Here is a 13,080-nt window from a genome sequence, read left to right as displayed (position 1 = left end):
CACCGGTGTCAGGTCCCCAATAAGCACGTAGGGGTTATAGGGAAGCCAAGTGAAATGACCAATAAATATTTTAATCACTGTTTAAAAAATTAAAAGCTTGTACTACGACTTACTCCCTCCTATTTCCACCCACTCCCTATTGAGAACCAAGTTGAGTGAGGATCCCCAGGGGAGGTGTGTGTGTGAGAGAGCATAGAAATAGGGTCGCATCCTGCAGGAAGGGGTAGGTTCTAGGACAACAGTGGGGCTCAAAGGCCTTGTCCCCACAACACAAACACAGACTTCAGGCACAGACTACAACAACCTGACCCTTGACCCTGTGAATTCAAGATGCTCTACACGCCCCTTTCCCTCCCCCACCATGTTCGCCCTCCTATGTGGAACTGGGGCTTCGGAATACCCACCAGAGGGGAAAGAAAGGTGACTTAATTCCGGATACCTTGAAAGGAAGGGGCTAAAGAGTGGAATGGGCTGGCGGTGGTGCAATGTGGTTCCCCCTCCACAATATATACAAGTCCAAAGAGATAAAGGAAGACAGTGAGTGTGATGGGAGATCACCAGGGGGCCATGGTGCCCCTGGATCGTGCTCCCTATTCCCTCTTCCCCCCGAAGTAACCCCACTTGCTTGCCCCTTCAGTTTGCTCCGCCGCCCCCATTGAAGCCCATCTCCACCTTGTGGACAGTGGGTGGGGACCAGACTCGTCTGCTGGATGGGGGCGTGCCACTCGCCTCGTCACCACTGCCCCCGCCCGCACCGGCAGACTCTCTCTTGGGAAGCAAGGCTGGCCCAGTGGGCGCTGCAGGTCCAAGTCCCGCCCCGCCCCCACCCATGCGGTGCCGGCGCTCACAGTGTCCCCGGTGACGCATGAAACTGTCTCGCCACATGAACTTCTTGGCACAGACACCGCACTCGTAGGGCTTGAGACCTGTATGTGTCTTCATGTGTTCCGTCAGGTGGTGTTTCATCTTGAACTTTTTGTTGCACACGGGGCAGTCAAAGGGCCGCAGGTTGAGGTGCATGTTCACGTGCCGATCCCTCATACTCTTGTGGGAGAAGGCCTTCCCGCAGTGACACAGAAAGATCTTATTACCGTCCCCGCTGCTGGTCCCTCCAGGGGCTCCACCAGTGCCACCTGGCACACCCAGGCCTCCCCCTGATGTGCCCCCCAGGGTGACAGCCCCGTGTTCTGCCTGGTTCCCTGGTGGCTGGCCCGGAGCCTGTGAGGAGGAGGAAGAGGAAGATGATGGGAAGACCAAAATCTGGTTGCCCTGCATGTCTAAGGGAAGGAGGGGTCTTGGGGGATGGGTGGGGGCATAGGAGGAGGGGGTGGGTCCCCCTGAGTCATCAAGCCCTGCCCCAGAACCCCCACTCTCATAAGGGCCAAAGTCATTAGAGGACTCACAGAAGTTGACCTGCTCCTCGCCCTTGTCTGGGGGCTCAGTCAGGGTCCGGACATCACTGATACTGAGAGTAGCCTCAGGCCCTCCCCCAGCTGGAACCCCAGAGCCACCCCCCAGCTCTTCATCTTCATCATCCTCACAGGTCAACACCAGGTCTTCCTCTTCCTCCTCTTCCTCTAGATCTGGGTCCTGGGAAACCAGGGGTGCTGGTGCAGGGCAATTTCCACCCCGTTTCACATATACCCAATGTTTCTGTGGCATGACACTGGCAGGTGTATAGGTGGGTCGCCGAAGCCCAGCCCCAGGGACCACCGCCCCCCTCCCATCCCCACCATCATCGCATAGCTCATCTGCCTCCAGCAGCAACTTCCCAGAGGTGGCACCCCCACTGCCAACTACAGGGGCTGGGAATACAGGGCCACCTCCTCGTCGCTCCCCACTGCCCACTGCAGAAGCTGCAAATGCCTCTTGGGTGGAAGATGAGAAATCAGTGGACTCCCGGGGACTGAAGTAGTTGCTGCTGCTGGGAGACTGATTCTCACTGGCCCGGCTGGAGGTATGGGAGCGCACAGAGCCTGTGGTGGTAGGGGCCACAGTACTCCCACTCCCTGATGGGGCCCCAGCACCAGGGACAGTGACAGAAGTGGCTGCGGCAGTACTGATGGTTGTGGTGGCTGACGCTCGGCCCTCTCGGAGGAGTTCAGTGCACTTGTCCACAATGTGCCACATCTGGAGCACAGACCCCACAGTGAGGAAGTTGACAATGTCAGCAGCAGCCATGCTCAGGCGGCCAGTGTAAGCAGAGGCCAGGACAGTCTCAAAGGCACCTGGGTCCATGACGCTGGGCAGTGAGATGGAGGTCATGCCCTTGAGTAGGACCTGGTCATGGAAGTAAGGAGATGAGGCAGCCAAGACAGCCCGATGAGCCCGAAACTCCCGGCCTTGCACTCGGATGGATACATCACAGAGCTGGCCCTGAAGCCGCTGCTGATTGAGGGATTCCAGAAGGGCACTGGTCACTTCAGGGAAGGACACATGTACCACTGCAGCGGCTGGCAGGGGCAGTGGGGGTGGAGCCAGCGATAGAGGCAAGGGGAGTGCTGCCCCACTGGGTGATAGACCAGATGGCTCCATGTTGTGGAGGGAGGGGACACCCCCCCAGCCACTGGAACAAAGGAAGGAGGAGGGCGGCCGGGGGGGTCTCTGGGGAAAAAAAAAAAGAATAACATTTTATAAAGACATAGACTATTGCAGTTTAAAAACATGTTCATGCTGGTCTCTAAGCAACACTTTACAATACTGGTAAGGTATACCTCTCAACCCCATTTGACAGATGAGTAAACTAAGGCTCAGGAAGATTAAGAGATTATCCAAGGTCACACAACCAGTAAATGGCAGCACCAGAAAACGAAGGTGTCCAGACCCCAAATTTAGTACCCTTTCCTTGAAGGTTAGAGAAATAAGGCACTCTTAAGGAGTAAGGGTAACTTCACCTTGGAATTACATCCTATTTCCCTGAGAGCCTGACTTTCCAAAAATCCACCTTTTTGGTGTTTTGCACCCATTGCTTGAGGCGGGGCAGGTCTGCTCCTCTACTGAAAACCACCCTTGGCTCCATCTCTTGGGGCTCTGACCCCCTCTCACAGACCACGCCCCTTTCGCCCCGGCGCACCACTAACCCCGCCCCTTTCGAGACCCTCCCCGTGCTCCGCCCCCACAGGATCTTTCGACCCCGCCCCTTGGCTGCCCCCGCCCACATCGGACCCCGCCCCCCCTGCTCCGCCCCAAGCACTACCTCGGCCTCTTCTCCCACCCGGAAGGCGCCCCCAGCCCCGCGCGCCCCCGCTTACCGGGCCGCGCGCCCCCGGGCCCCCCCCGCCCCTCACTCGGCGGCCAGAGCTGCAGCCTGGGCCCCTCCCGCCGCCATCTTGCGCCGACTCCCTCCGCCCTCCGCCTCCGCTCCGCCTCCTGCCCCTCCGACTTTAAAGGCACAGGCGGGCACCCGCCCGTGCCGCTGGGCAATACTCCGCCGACTCAGCCACTTCTCCTTTAAAGAACCGTCGTCGCATTACACCTTAAAGGTACCTGGTTCCCTCTTCTGTTGAAGACCCGGGACTTGGTTTAGCCAAATCCTTCATTCCCCTTTAATTCCATAAGCCACTGGTGACGGGTCCTGGTCTTCGCTCCTGACTCCGCCCCCAAGCTGTGGCCATTAGCGGCTTTGGGGGATCTAATAACCCTCTTCCCTGCTTCTGACAGTCTCGTTGAAGCCCCGCCCCCTTCCTCCGGGCCTGGATTGGCCATGTAACCTTGAGTCGGCCTCCGATTGGCCTTTTCCTTCTTAGAGCTTGAAGTGAGAAAGTACAGCGCGTTAAGGAGGCTGAAGCACTTTTTGTTTTTTTAAGTGCCTAGAGGAGTGCACCAGGAAGGCCTGAGCGCTAGGAAGCCTCGAGAGAGGTGTGCGGGCCAGGGTATAAAGGGCAAATCTTGCACTACTTGGGGTCCTGGGCTAACCTGAGCCAAGGGGCAGCTGATACCAAGCTGTGACAACAGAAGGACAAGAAAAAGACAGGAATACAATAAGAAAAGAACTTTATTAATGTTTCTGTGTAAAACTTAAGCTTTGTTTAAAAGAATCACCACCAAAAAGAGATTAGCTCAGTCCATCCCTTCCTCGGTCATCTGCTTCCCACCATCCTCCAAATGCTATCCCAAAACATTTTAGAGGCAGGGAGAGGAGGAGGCAGCTAATCAGAGTCTGAGAGTACGATGATCTCCTCTGGATCACACTGTGTGGCCACACTCATCTGCAGGGAAGTGAGAGAAAAGTCTGGAGTACTGGGGGAGAAGTATGAGGGAATGACTTAGGAGATTAAAAAAACAGAATGGGAAAAAGGGAAGAGATGTGGCAGGTGTCATATTTACAGAACTGAAGCAATGAAAGAGAATGAACTGTAAGGGGAAAAACAGCCTCCCCTCTTACCTTGTAAGTGCCAGGCCGGGGAGGTTGTAATTGGGGAATTTGGGACAACCGGGCTGGAGAAGGGCTACAGAGGGAGCTGGTCACCAGGCCATGACTGGGAGAGTCCACCCTCGTGGAGGAATCGGCAACTGGGACTGTGGAAGCCAAGGGGGAAGGTGGGCTGGACAGGGTATATATTTTCTTCCCATTCTTCTCATGCACTGTCTTTTGATCTTCTACAAAGCTGAGGACAAAACAAATGCATGAAGAGTATGAGGACCTAAGGCTGGAGGGAGAGTGCACAGGCTCTCCCAGCAGACTCAGTTCTCCAGTATTTCTCTGAAGAAAGAACCCGGCAATCCCTCCTCAACTTCTCTTCTTCCTCCTGTTGTTTTTACCTGTTTTCTAATGGTCCAGATCCTTTTTGCTTCCTCTCCTTCCGAAATTTCTTGCAGGGGGGACTGGAACCTCCCCAAATATGGGGAGAGACACCTCCATTGAAGGACGTGGAGGTGACCATGGCTGCCCCATTCTCCAAGACAGTGATGAGGGGATCCTCTGTCTGCTTCCTGGATGAGGAAATATCGCTGCCTTCAGGGGAAGGGGTAGTATCCACCGGCAATGCTTCAATCTCTAGCTCAAAGATCTGAGACATAGGGCTCTCTTCCTCCAGGGGCAACTCTTCAAGATGTTCTCCACTGCTTTCTGCATGAATGCTGGAGGGAGCCAGAGGTTCTTCCAACAGTGAAGCTGGTGACAGTGTGAGTTCTTTGTTTTGCTGCTCCCCTGAAGACCCGCTGATCTCTTTGCCAGATTCCAGCTTCTTTTCATTGGAAATATGTAGTGGGGACATGGAGCTCTTGTCTCCATCCTTACCTGAGAAAGAAAAAAAGAAGGGAGGAGTAGTATGAGGACTAAGGGGGAAATACTACTGAGAATAAACTAGGAATAAGAGGAAAGAAAAGAGTCTCAACAGGTGGCTGATGCCCAAAAGAGTAGAACTTACAAGAAGGAGGTTTCTCTTACATACCTGCTCTCTCCTCCTCTTCTTCTTCCTCTTCATCATCCCCCTGACCTTCCGGTATCTGTTCTAGATCCTCCTCTTCTTCAGAATCTGTGACCTCCTCTTCCTCTTCCTCCTCCTCATCATCAGTTTCCTCATCTTCTTCATCATCTGTCTCGGCCTTGGAGGTAGCAGGGCACTTTGGAGATGCCATTCCACTAGGGCCCTGAGGGAAAAAGCAGTTTTTCTAAGAAATTCCTTGCCCCAGAGGGTTCAGTTCTTGCATTCCTTCTGCACACCCCCTCTTGGTCACCCTGGAATCCCTGGTGGTTACTGTGGGGGAGAGGATAAGGTCTCTCTTAAGGGTGTATCCCTTCCACACCTCACCAGAATCCAAGGCTTTGCGGGGTTCTGCAGAGGGGGAAGAGGTGCCGGGAAGCCGGGCTCTTCTCCTCTGTCTCTCGCCCTCCTCACTTTTGTCTTGCATCATTGCATATTTGGTAATGACCTCATCCAGCCGGCTCAAAGCCAAGCTTCGGTTTTCCCGAAGGCGCCGGGCCAATGCAGGATCCGATAGTGCAGGATCAATGCCTATGTGGGAAGATATAGTGACAGCACTCAGCCCAAACCCTGGAAGGAATTAGGGACATGCCCCCTCTGCTACTAAAGAATCACTGATGAGCATCCCTCTAACCCCCTACCTGGCCTATAGTCATCTGTGAGGTGACAGCCAAAGTTGTAAATGAGATCAAGGTGGCGTCGCTCCTGTAACCTGACGCCCACATCTCGGAAGGCATCTTGAGCCAGGACCTGGAGCTGCTGTCGGGGAAGGCCAAGACTGTGACGAGTAGCTGCCTTCTCTATAGCCCTCAACACATCTCCATAGTCAGGGAAAGTATCAGGCCCTGGCTTGTTGATGAGCCGCTCAATGCGCCTATTAACCTCTGGGTAGCGAGTACCACGGTAGGGGATGCGCTGCTCTATGACACGGCCTGTCAACGAAGAGCAGTCCTTCAGCTCACACAGACGCCCAAAGAGGCGAATCAGTTTACGCTTCAACCGGGCCTCCTGCAGATATGTAGAGTCTGGGTCATCCAACTCTGAAAGATCCAGCTCTTTCTCCTGCAGTCGACGAATCTCTGCAACGTAGAGTGCCAGCAGCTGCTCTAAGCGCTGGATCTGCCTCCGAGAACCACGCGTCCTTGGGGTCTCAGAAGCAGTAGTTTCAGCATTTGCAGGGTCTGAAGCAGAATCTGTGGGAGGGTTATTCCCAGATGGCTCACTAGAAGTGGTGGCAGCAGGGGTAAGGTTCAGCTTCTTCTTGGCTGAGTGGGCCTTGAGAACAGTGCAGAGCTCATTGATATATACATAGAGCTTAGATGGCCGGTTCCGGGCCCGAGATAAGACCCGAGAAAGGATGTTGCAGAACTCCGCAGAAGCCAAAAACAGAGAGTGGGCACGCTGCTGCCGGTTATAGAGGAATGGGACCACCTCAGGGTGGTCCGATGTCTGTGTCTTACACAGTTCAAGGAACTAGACGATTCAAGGAAAAAAGGGAAGGGGAAAGAAACAAGGGAGGGGGTTGAGAGAAAGAAGGCAATTTGGGGTTAGTGGGGAAGACAAGACAGGAGAGCCAGTCAGCCATCCCCCTCCCTAGGGCACAAGAATCTTCTCCCCTAAAGCTCACCTCTTCAAACAGCTTCTCATTCTCCAACTTGTAGCATTTCTTGCCGCCAGAACTACTGCTTCCTCCGGCCCCATGGGGCTCAGAGGAGCCAGGGGCTTCTGGCCGGGGTGAGGCCGGATTGGGGAGTGGGTGGGAGGGCCCTGGCTGAGCAGCTGCTTCATCTTCATCATCATCATCCAGCACAATGATGCTATTAGCGGTGGCCATGGGGGATCAAATCCCCAGGAGGGAGGAAGTGTTGGGGATTTCGGAATTCCTGCTGGAAGGGGATGGGGCCTCAGAAAAAGCCCCTCCAGCATAGACAGCCCATCCCTTCAGCTCACACATATTCCAATCACCTTACATTTCAGTACCTCCTAGCTCTGCCAAAAGTGTCCTCACTGACTATCTTCAGCAACTTTACATGTGAGAGGGCAAACCTCCTCGAAACCTTAAGGCCCCACCCCCAGCTCCACCCCTCATGTCAATTTCCGGTCTTTCAGTTCCATTTCCCCACTTTTTCATAGTTGGCAATTCTTACTCTAAATTCTAGTACCACCTCCTACACTGCATCCCAAGTTTCCCTGAAACCCGCTTCCACAGGGAACACACCCCTCCTGTCAATGCCATCTCACGTGTTTACCCCTCACCCTCAAACACGCCAAACCCACACCCCATCCCGAATGATCACCCCAACTTCTAGACTGAGTGAAAGAGGTCCCTCCCAACAACCCATTCTCCTTTCCCCTCCATTAATTATCTTCATATTTCACCTTCTAATAGGTTCCTCTCAGGTTCTAAAGAACCTTTAGGTTGAGATTTTTCAACAAGTACCCTCCCTCCCACCCCACCCTAATTTTCCCCATTCTCTCAGTGACTAGTAACCGACTGTGAGCACCCCGCCTCCAGGCTCTCCTGATTCCTTCGGACTCCAACCCTGAGTCAGGCCGGGTCGGTGTATGAGCTTCCCGCCAAGTACCCCCTCCCCCAGTTCGGGCCCCGGCCGCCCCACTCCCCTTCAGGGACGGGAAGGTACTATAGCTTGCCCCTCAGACTCAGTACCCAGGTTTCCCCAATACCTCTTCCTCTATATCCCCGCCCCCGCCTTAACTCCCCGCATGGTCAGGCCCCCACCTCAAAAACGGTCTCTCCAGGCGACCCTCGCCGCTGATCTCAGAACCTCGCATGGTTCCCTGCGCCTTTCTTCCCCCTCCCACCGCAGGCCCCACTCCGGACCGGAAGTCGCAGAGTTTCCGCCTACATGCAACCAAGCGCGGCCATATTGTACGGAACTCAGGCTTCCAGTGGCCGGAAGTGGCTGTAGGCCCGCCCACATACTCTAAGATTCTCTTCCCTTTAACCTGTAAGGGGCGGGGCTTGTCCCGGCAAGGCGTCCCAAAGTACCTGGGAACCACCATTTTGCCGTACGGCACTGGCTTCTAGGGGACTCGGGCCTGCAGCCTTGGAGCTCTTTTCATCCGGTGCTTCTACGACTTGACCAATCAGAAACTTCCTGGTCTCGGGCCCAATCGCCCGCGAGTCGCGTGCAGGGAGGATTAAACCACCTTTCCACGGAGGGGAAGAGGGCGGTGCAGGGTGGATAAAGCATTGGGCTCTCTAAGGCTGTGCAGCGTTTCCTGAAAAGGCTGGAGTGTCTGAAGTGGGAAATAAAATCTTTTCCTTTCGCTGGGCTGTTGGCACGCCTTCTGGCCCCGCTTTCCCATCTCGGAGGTACCCGTTTCCACGGCTTAATCGACTGCGCTCGCCCCTTCACTGCAAAGGCAGCGCGCTCCTTGCCGCTGTCCAGCAGCTACCTCCACTGCCGGAGGCTGGGTCTCTGATCGAGAAATCATAACACATACATACAAATGAGCACAACGCGCTACACAGATGGGTTGTGCTTATTATTGCTATTGCCGATTTGCTGTTCAAGCTCCACTAGAGAACTACAGACCAACCAAGCTGATGGGGCCCGAGTGGCTCTTCTCTGAAGGACAAGAAGGGCCGGCGGTGAAGACCAAGACCCTGCTTTGTCGTGGAGGTCCAGAGCCCGGAGGGCGGGTGATGAAGGCGCTGGGACTTTGAGAAGAACTCAGATTGCCGCCAGGAGAGCTGGGAGACGGAATGAGGCTCATAAAATACCGCAGGTCTCGTCTCCTCTTCTTGAGAGTCGAGTAAAGAACGAAGAGGGAAGAAATCGGGTGTGATGCCCGCCACGCCCAATTTAGGGAGGTTGAAGGTTCCTGGAGGCAAGGCTGGGTCGAGAGGTGAGAGATGAAGAAACCAGAAAGGTTAATATGGTCCCAGTTAATGAGAGCCCCACCTGTTCATTCTTCCGCATTCCACAAGTGGTGGGCACCTTGCCAAAATCCAGGACCGCAGACCTTACGTTCCTGTCACTCTCAAGACTCCCAGAACCTCAAAGTCACCCTTCAATTGAAGAATCCCACATCGCTTCTCTACATTGTCTAAACCTACAGCCTTCAAATTGGGGAACAGGAAAACCTTCCAAAAAGTTGAGACTTGAGATATAAAGAATTTAATTTCCAGATCCTCGATTTTCCTGAAACTGGTCTTCCTAAATAGACGCGGACTTTAGATTCCCCCTTTCCCCTTCCTTTTCCTGATGGACCTTCTTCCTCTTAAAAAGAAAAAAAAAAAGAGGGAGAGAGGTAGTTCTCAACTATGAAATCCCCTGGGGCAATCTTACCTCTTAAATATAGAAGCATGTAGCCTATTTCTTTCATCAAAGCTCTGTGAACACCACCTCTTCTAATTTATTAAAATTTCGCTTTAATTTAAAAATTTGCATATTTTTATGCGATTTAATAGATTTTTTTTTTAATCCGGGATTGAACCCAGGGTCGTTTAATCAAGGAGCCACATCTCCGGCCCTTTTATATATTTAGAGACAAGGTCTCATTGAGTTGTTTAGGGCCTCACTAAATTGCTGAGGCTGACCTTGAACTCAGGATCCTCCTGCCTCAGCCTCAAGAGCCTCTAGGATTACAGGGGTAGACCACTGAGCCCTGCGGATTATTTTTTTATAAGTGTAATGATAACCCAAAATTTTTTAACTGGAGTCCTACAATCATAACAAAGAGTTTTCTTCTCAATTAATATATATGTATATACAGGGAGATATGATTGGTCAGTATAAAAACTACAGGGCTAGGGGCTAGGATATGGCTTAGAGTCCCCACTTCGCATGTGCAAGGCCATTGGTTCAATCTCCAGCACAAAACAAAAAAACTTTCTAGTATAAAAACAGACAGCCTGGGGATGTGGCTCAAGTGGTAGCGCGATCCCCTGGCATGCACGCTGCGCTGGGTTCGATCCTCAGCACCACATACAAATAAAGATGTTGTGTCTGCCGAAAACTAAAAAATAAATATTAAAAACACACTCTCTCTCTCTCTCTCTCTCTCTCTCTCTCTCTCTCTCTCTCTCTCTCTCTCTCTCTCTCTTAAAAAAAAAAAAAAAAAAGACGTCCTGGCCAAGCCGGGCACTGTGGTGTACTCATATAATCCCAGTGGCTTGGGAGGCTGAGGCAGGAGGATCTTGAGTACAAAACCAGCCTCAGCAAAAGCAAGGTGCTCAGCATCTCTGTGAGACCTTGTATCTAAAAAAAAAAAAAAAAAAAAAATAGGTCTGGGGATGTGGCTCAGAGTGGTCGAGTGCACCTGAGTTCATTCCCCAGTACCACCCCCCTCAAAAAAAAAAAAAAAAAAAAACAGTTGTCAAGAAGTGAAATGGTAATAAAAGTTCAAGAAGAAAAATTGATGAAAGAAAGGGATGTGTTCCAGGCTAGGGATATAGCTCAGTTGGATGGCTGCTTGCATGCACAAGGCCCTGGGTTCAATCCCCAGCACCCCCCCCACACACACACAAAAAAAGAATGTGTCCCAGTTCATAAGTGATTATTTTAAATGGGTGGTGGTAGGTACCAAGATGCTGTGGTATTTTAAATCCCCTGGACTTTCAAAAAAGCAATTTTTCTTATCTTAAAACATGAATGTTTTCAACATACCAGGAACTACATCCTTGAAACAATTTTAATTGATAATGAAAAATTTTAGATGCTTACTTTGAAATATATGAAGGTTCCAGCACAGCAAAGGGAACATCCAACAGAGTGGACAGACAGCCTGCAGAACAGCAGAAAATATTTGCAAACTATCATTCATCAAGGGATTAATATTCAGGATATACAAAAATCAAAATACAGAATCAGGGCTGGGGTTGTAGCTCAGCAGTAGAGTGCTCACCTAGCATGTGTGAGGCACTGGGTTTGATCCTCAGCACCATATAAAAATAAAGGTATTGTCCAACTACAACTAAAAAAAAAATTAAAGATACAGAATCAACATTGGTGTCCATGAATAATGGATGAATGGGTGAAGAAAATACCAAAATACCATGTATATATCCATATATATATATATATATATATATAGAGAGAGAGAGAGAGAGAGAGAGAGAGAGAGAGAGAGAGAGATCAGCCATAAAAAGGCAACATGAATGAACCTGGAGGACACTATGTTATGAAATAAGTAATGAACAAATATTACATGTTTTCATATGTGGAAGCTTAAAAAGTTGATCTTATAGAAGTAGAGAGTAGAATAGTGGTTATCAGAGGCTGGGAAGGGTATAGGGGGATAGAGAGTTTTAAAAAAAGGATTATTAAGTTCTAGTGTTCTATAGCATAATAAGATGACAATAGTTAATAATTTATTGTATATTTCAAAATAGCTGGAAGACAGGACTTTGAATGTTCCCAACACAAATGATAAATATTTGAAGTGATGGATGTGATAATTACTCTGATTTGATCACTGCACATCATAAACATGGGTCAAAATAACAGTGTTCCTTATGAATATGTACAATAATTTTGTGTCAATTTAAAAGTTTTACAAAATATGTTAGGGAGCATATACTTTAAACAAATTGTTACCCAGACTGTAGGTGCAGAAATTTTAGACTGCTGACATAAGCTGTCCAGTATCCCCACCACAGGCCCCAACAGTCCCATTTCCCTCCTGTCTCCCCTCTCACCTCTGTGGCAAGGAAAGAGGAAGTTTATAGGAATGGTGGTCACAATTCCAGCTCCTCCTCTTTCTGAGGTGTCCCTAGGAGCCAGTCCCCCAGTTTTGCGCATGGCAGAATCCACAGCAGCTTATAAGCAGCCTCCAACATTAGCAGTGTCAAGAACAGAATCAGGAAAATAAGGAAGGCCGTGTCCAAAGCACGTTGCAGGGGACTCCTGGGAGGAGAGGGACCTTGGGCAAATGCCAGGACACATCTCCCTCGTCCACCTTGCCTTCCTCCTGTGCCATTCTCACCCATGGTCTGACAGCTGGCTGGAAAAGTGGGCCTGGGATGGAAGCCTTGGCTCAGCACTGCCAAGATTAAGGGACGCGGCTGTGGCAAGTCCTGCACCTGCCGTTCTTGACCCTAATTCCAACACCGGAGAGAAAGGAGAAAAGGGTCTCTGAATCTTGGGAGCAATTATTCAATCATCCAGGTGATGTGACAGGCCTACAGTAAATGATTTCTCAACTCTGATCAGCTTTACCATAGTATAATCCAGTGATTTGAAAACGGAGGGACCAACCTAGAGACATAAACTGCAACTGTCCATCATTTTGAGTCTAGGCTCAAGGGTCAGTCTTGGGCCCCTACAGTGAGCAAGATGACCTAGTGTGAGCCGCGGTCAATCAGGCAGCTATAGCCACTTCCGGCTTTCTGGCGGGTAGCGGACGCGTTAGGTGGTCTCGGATAAGCCACTGGGTAGGGAAGGCGGGGAGGGCTCGGCAGGGGGCGGGGGCGGTGTCCCAGTTCGCGCAGGCGTAGTGCTTTCGGGTTCTGTGGGTGGCTGAGGGTGGGACTTTTTAAAAGCATGAAGACTCCCTAATTCCTGTTACCTGCGATGCCCCGGGAGGATTATAACTGGACTGCCTGAGCCCAAGAGAAGTTCATGAAATAAGAAAGAGCGTGATTGGTCAGCGGGGCGAGGGCGTGTGTCTGGAACTCTATTATTGG

General features: G+C 51.2%; 3 protein-coding genes across 5 annotated transcripts; all 3 read right to left on the bottom strand.

The window, feature by feature from the left end:
- Window positions 1–50: 50 nt before the first annotated feature.
- On the bottom strand, window positions 51–3,620 carry Zbtb22 (zinc finger and BTB domain containing 22). 2 transcript variants are annotated; one of them, XM_046464405.2, is made up of 2 exons: window positions 3,487–3,620; window positions 51–2,604 (listed from the first exon to the last, which is right to left on the bottom strand). In XM_046464405.2, exon 2 carries the CDS (start codon window positions 2,533–2,535, stop codon window positions 634–636), a length of 1,902 nt encoding a protein of 633 aa, XP_046320361.1. In that variant the 5' UTR covers window positions 2,536–2,604; window positions 3,487–3,620; the 3' UTR covers window positions 51–633. The 2 variants fall into 2 exon arrangements, with proteins under 2 accessions (XP_046320361.1, XP_046320360.1); XM_046464404.1 differs by lacking the exon at window positions 3,487–3,620 and adding an exon at window positions 3,252–3,337.
- Window positions 3,621–3,976: 356 nt separating this feature from the next.
- Window positions 3,977–8,308, bottom strand: Daxx (death domain associated protein). 2 transcript variants are annotated; one of them, XM_046464397.2, is made up of 8 exons: window positions 8,167–8,308; window positions 7,054–7,312; window positions 6,068–6,899; window positions 5,749–5,957; window positions 5,394–5,592; window positions 4,762–5,239; window positions 4,385–4,607; window positions 3,977–4,208 (listed from the first exon to the last, which is right to left on the bottom strand). In XM_046464397.2, exons 2-8 carry the CDS (start codon window positions 7,258–7,260, stop codon window positions 4,149–4,151), a joined length of 2,208 nt encoding a protein of 735 aa, XP_046320353.1. In that variant the 5' UTR covers window positions 7,261–7,312; window positions 8,167–8,308; the 3' UTR covers window positions 3,977–4,148. The 2 variants fall into 2 exon arrangements, with proteins under 2 accessions (XP_046320353.1, XP_046320354.1); XM_046464398.2 differs by having other exon boundaries at window positions 7,054–7,309; window positions 8,167–8,301.
- A 3,824-nt stretch (window positions 8,309–12,132) lies between these two features.
- Window positions 12,133–12,374, bottom strand: Smim40 (small integral membrane protein 40). The gene is given in 2 exon segments (XM_046464396.1): window positions 12,133–12,335; window positions 12,338–12,374. Coding segments are annotated over 2 exon segments (240 nt in total).
- Window positions 12,375–13,080: the final 706 nt, after the last annotated feature.

This window comes from Marmota monax, unplaced genomic scaffold (genome assembly GCF_021218885.2).
Source record: "Marmota monax isolate L192 unplaced genomic scaffold, Marmota_monax_Labrador192_F-V1.1 WCK01_AAM20220418_F8-fsc00211, whole genome shotgun sequence".
Classification (NCBI taxonomy): domain Eukaryota; kingdom Metazoa; phylum Chordata; class Mammalia; order Rodentia; family Sciuridae; genus Marmota; species Marmota monax.
The sequence above is the reverse complement of the archived record's forward strand: the minus strand, read 5'-3'. Positions and strand labels throughout refer to the sequence as shown.

Bases quoted from the DNA above. Each gene is read 5' to 3' on its own strand.
- Daxx (XM_046464397.2), bottom strand. From the start codon at position 7,260: ATGGCCACCGCTAATAGCATCATTGTGCTGGATGATGATGATGAAGAT. The intron at 6,900-7,053 runs GTGAGCTTTAGG...TGAATCGTCTAG, and splicing joins ATGAGAAGCTGTTTGAAGAG to TTCCTTGAACTGTGTAAGAC. The intron at 5,593-5,748 runs GTGTGGAAGGGA...TTTTTCCCTCAG, and splicing joins AAGCCTTGGATTCTGGTGAG to GGCCCTAGTGGAATGGCATC.
- Zbtb22 (XM_046464405.2), bottom strand. From the start codon at position 2,535: ATGGAGCCATCTGGTCTATCACCCAGTGGGGCAGCACTCCCCTTGCCT.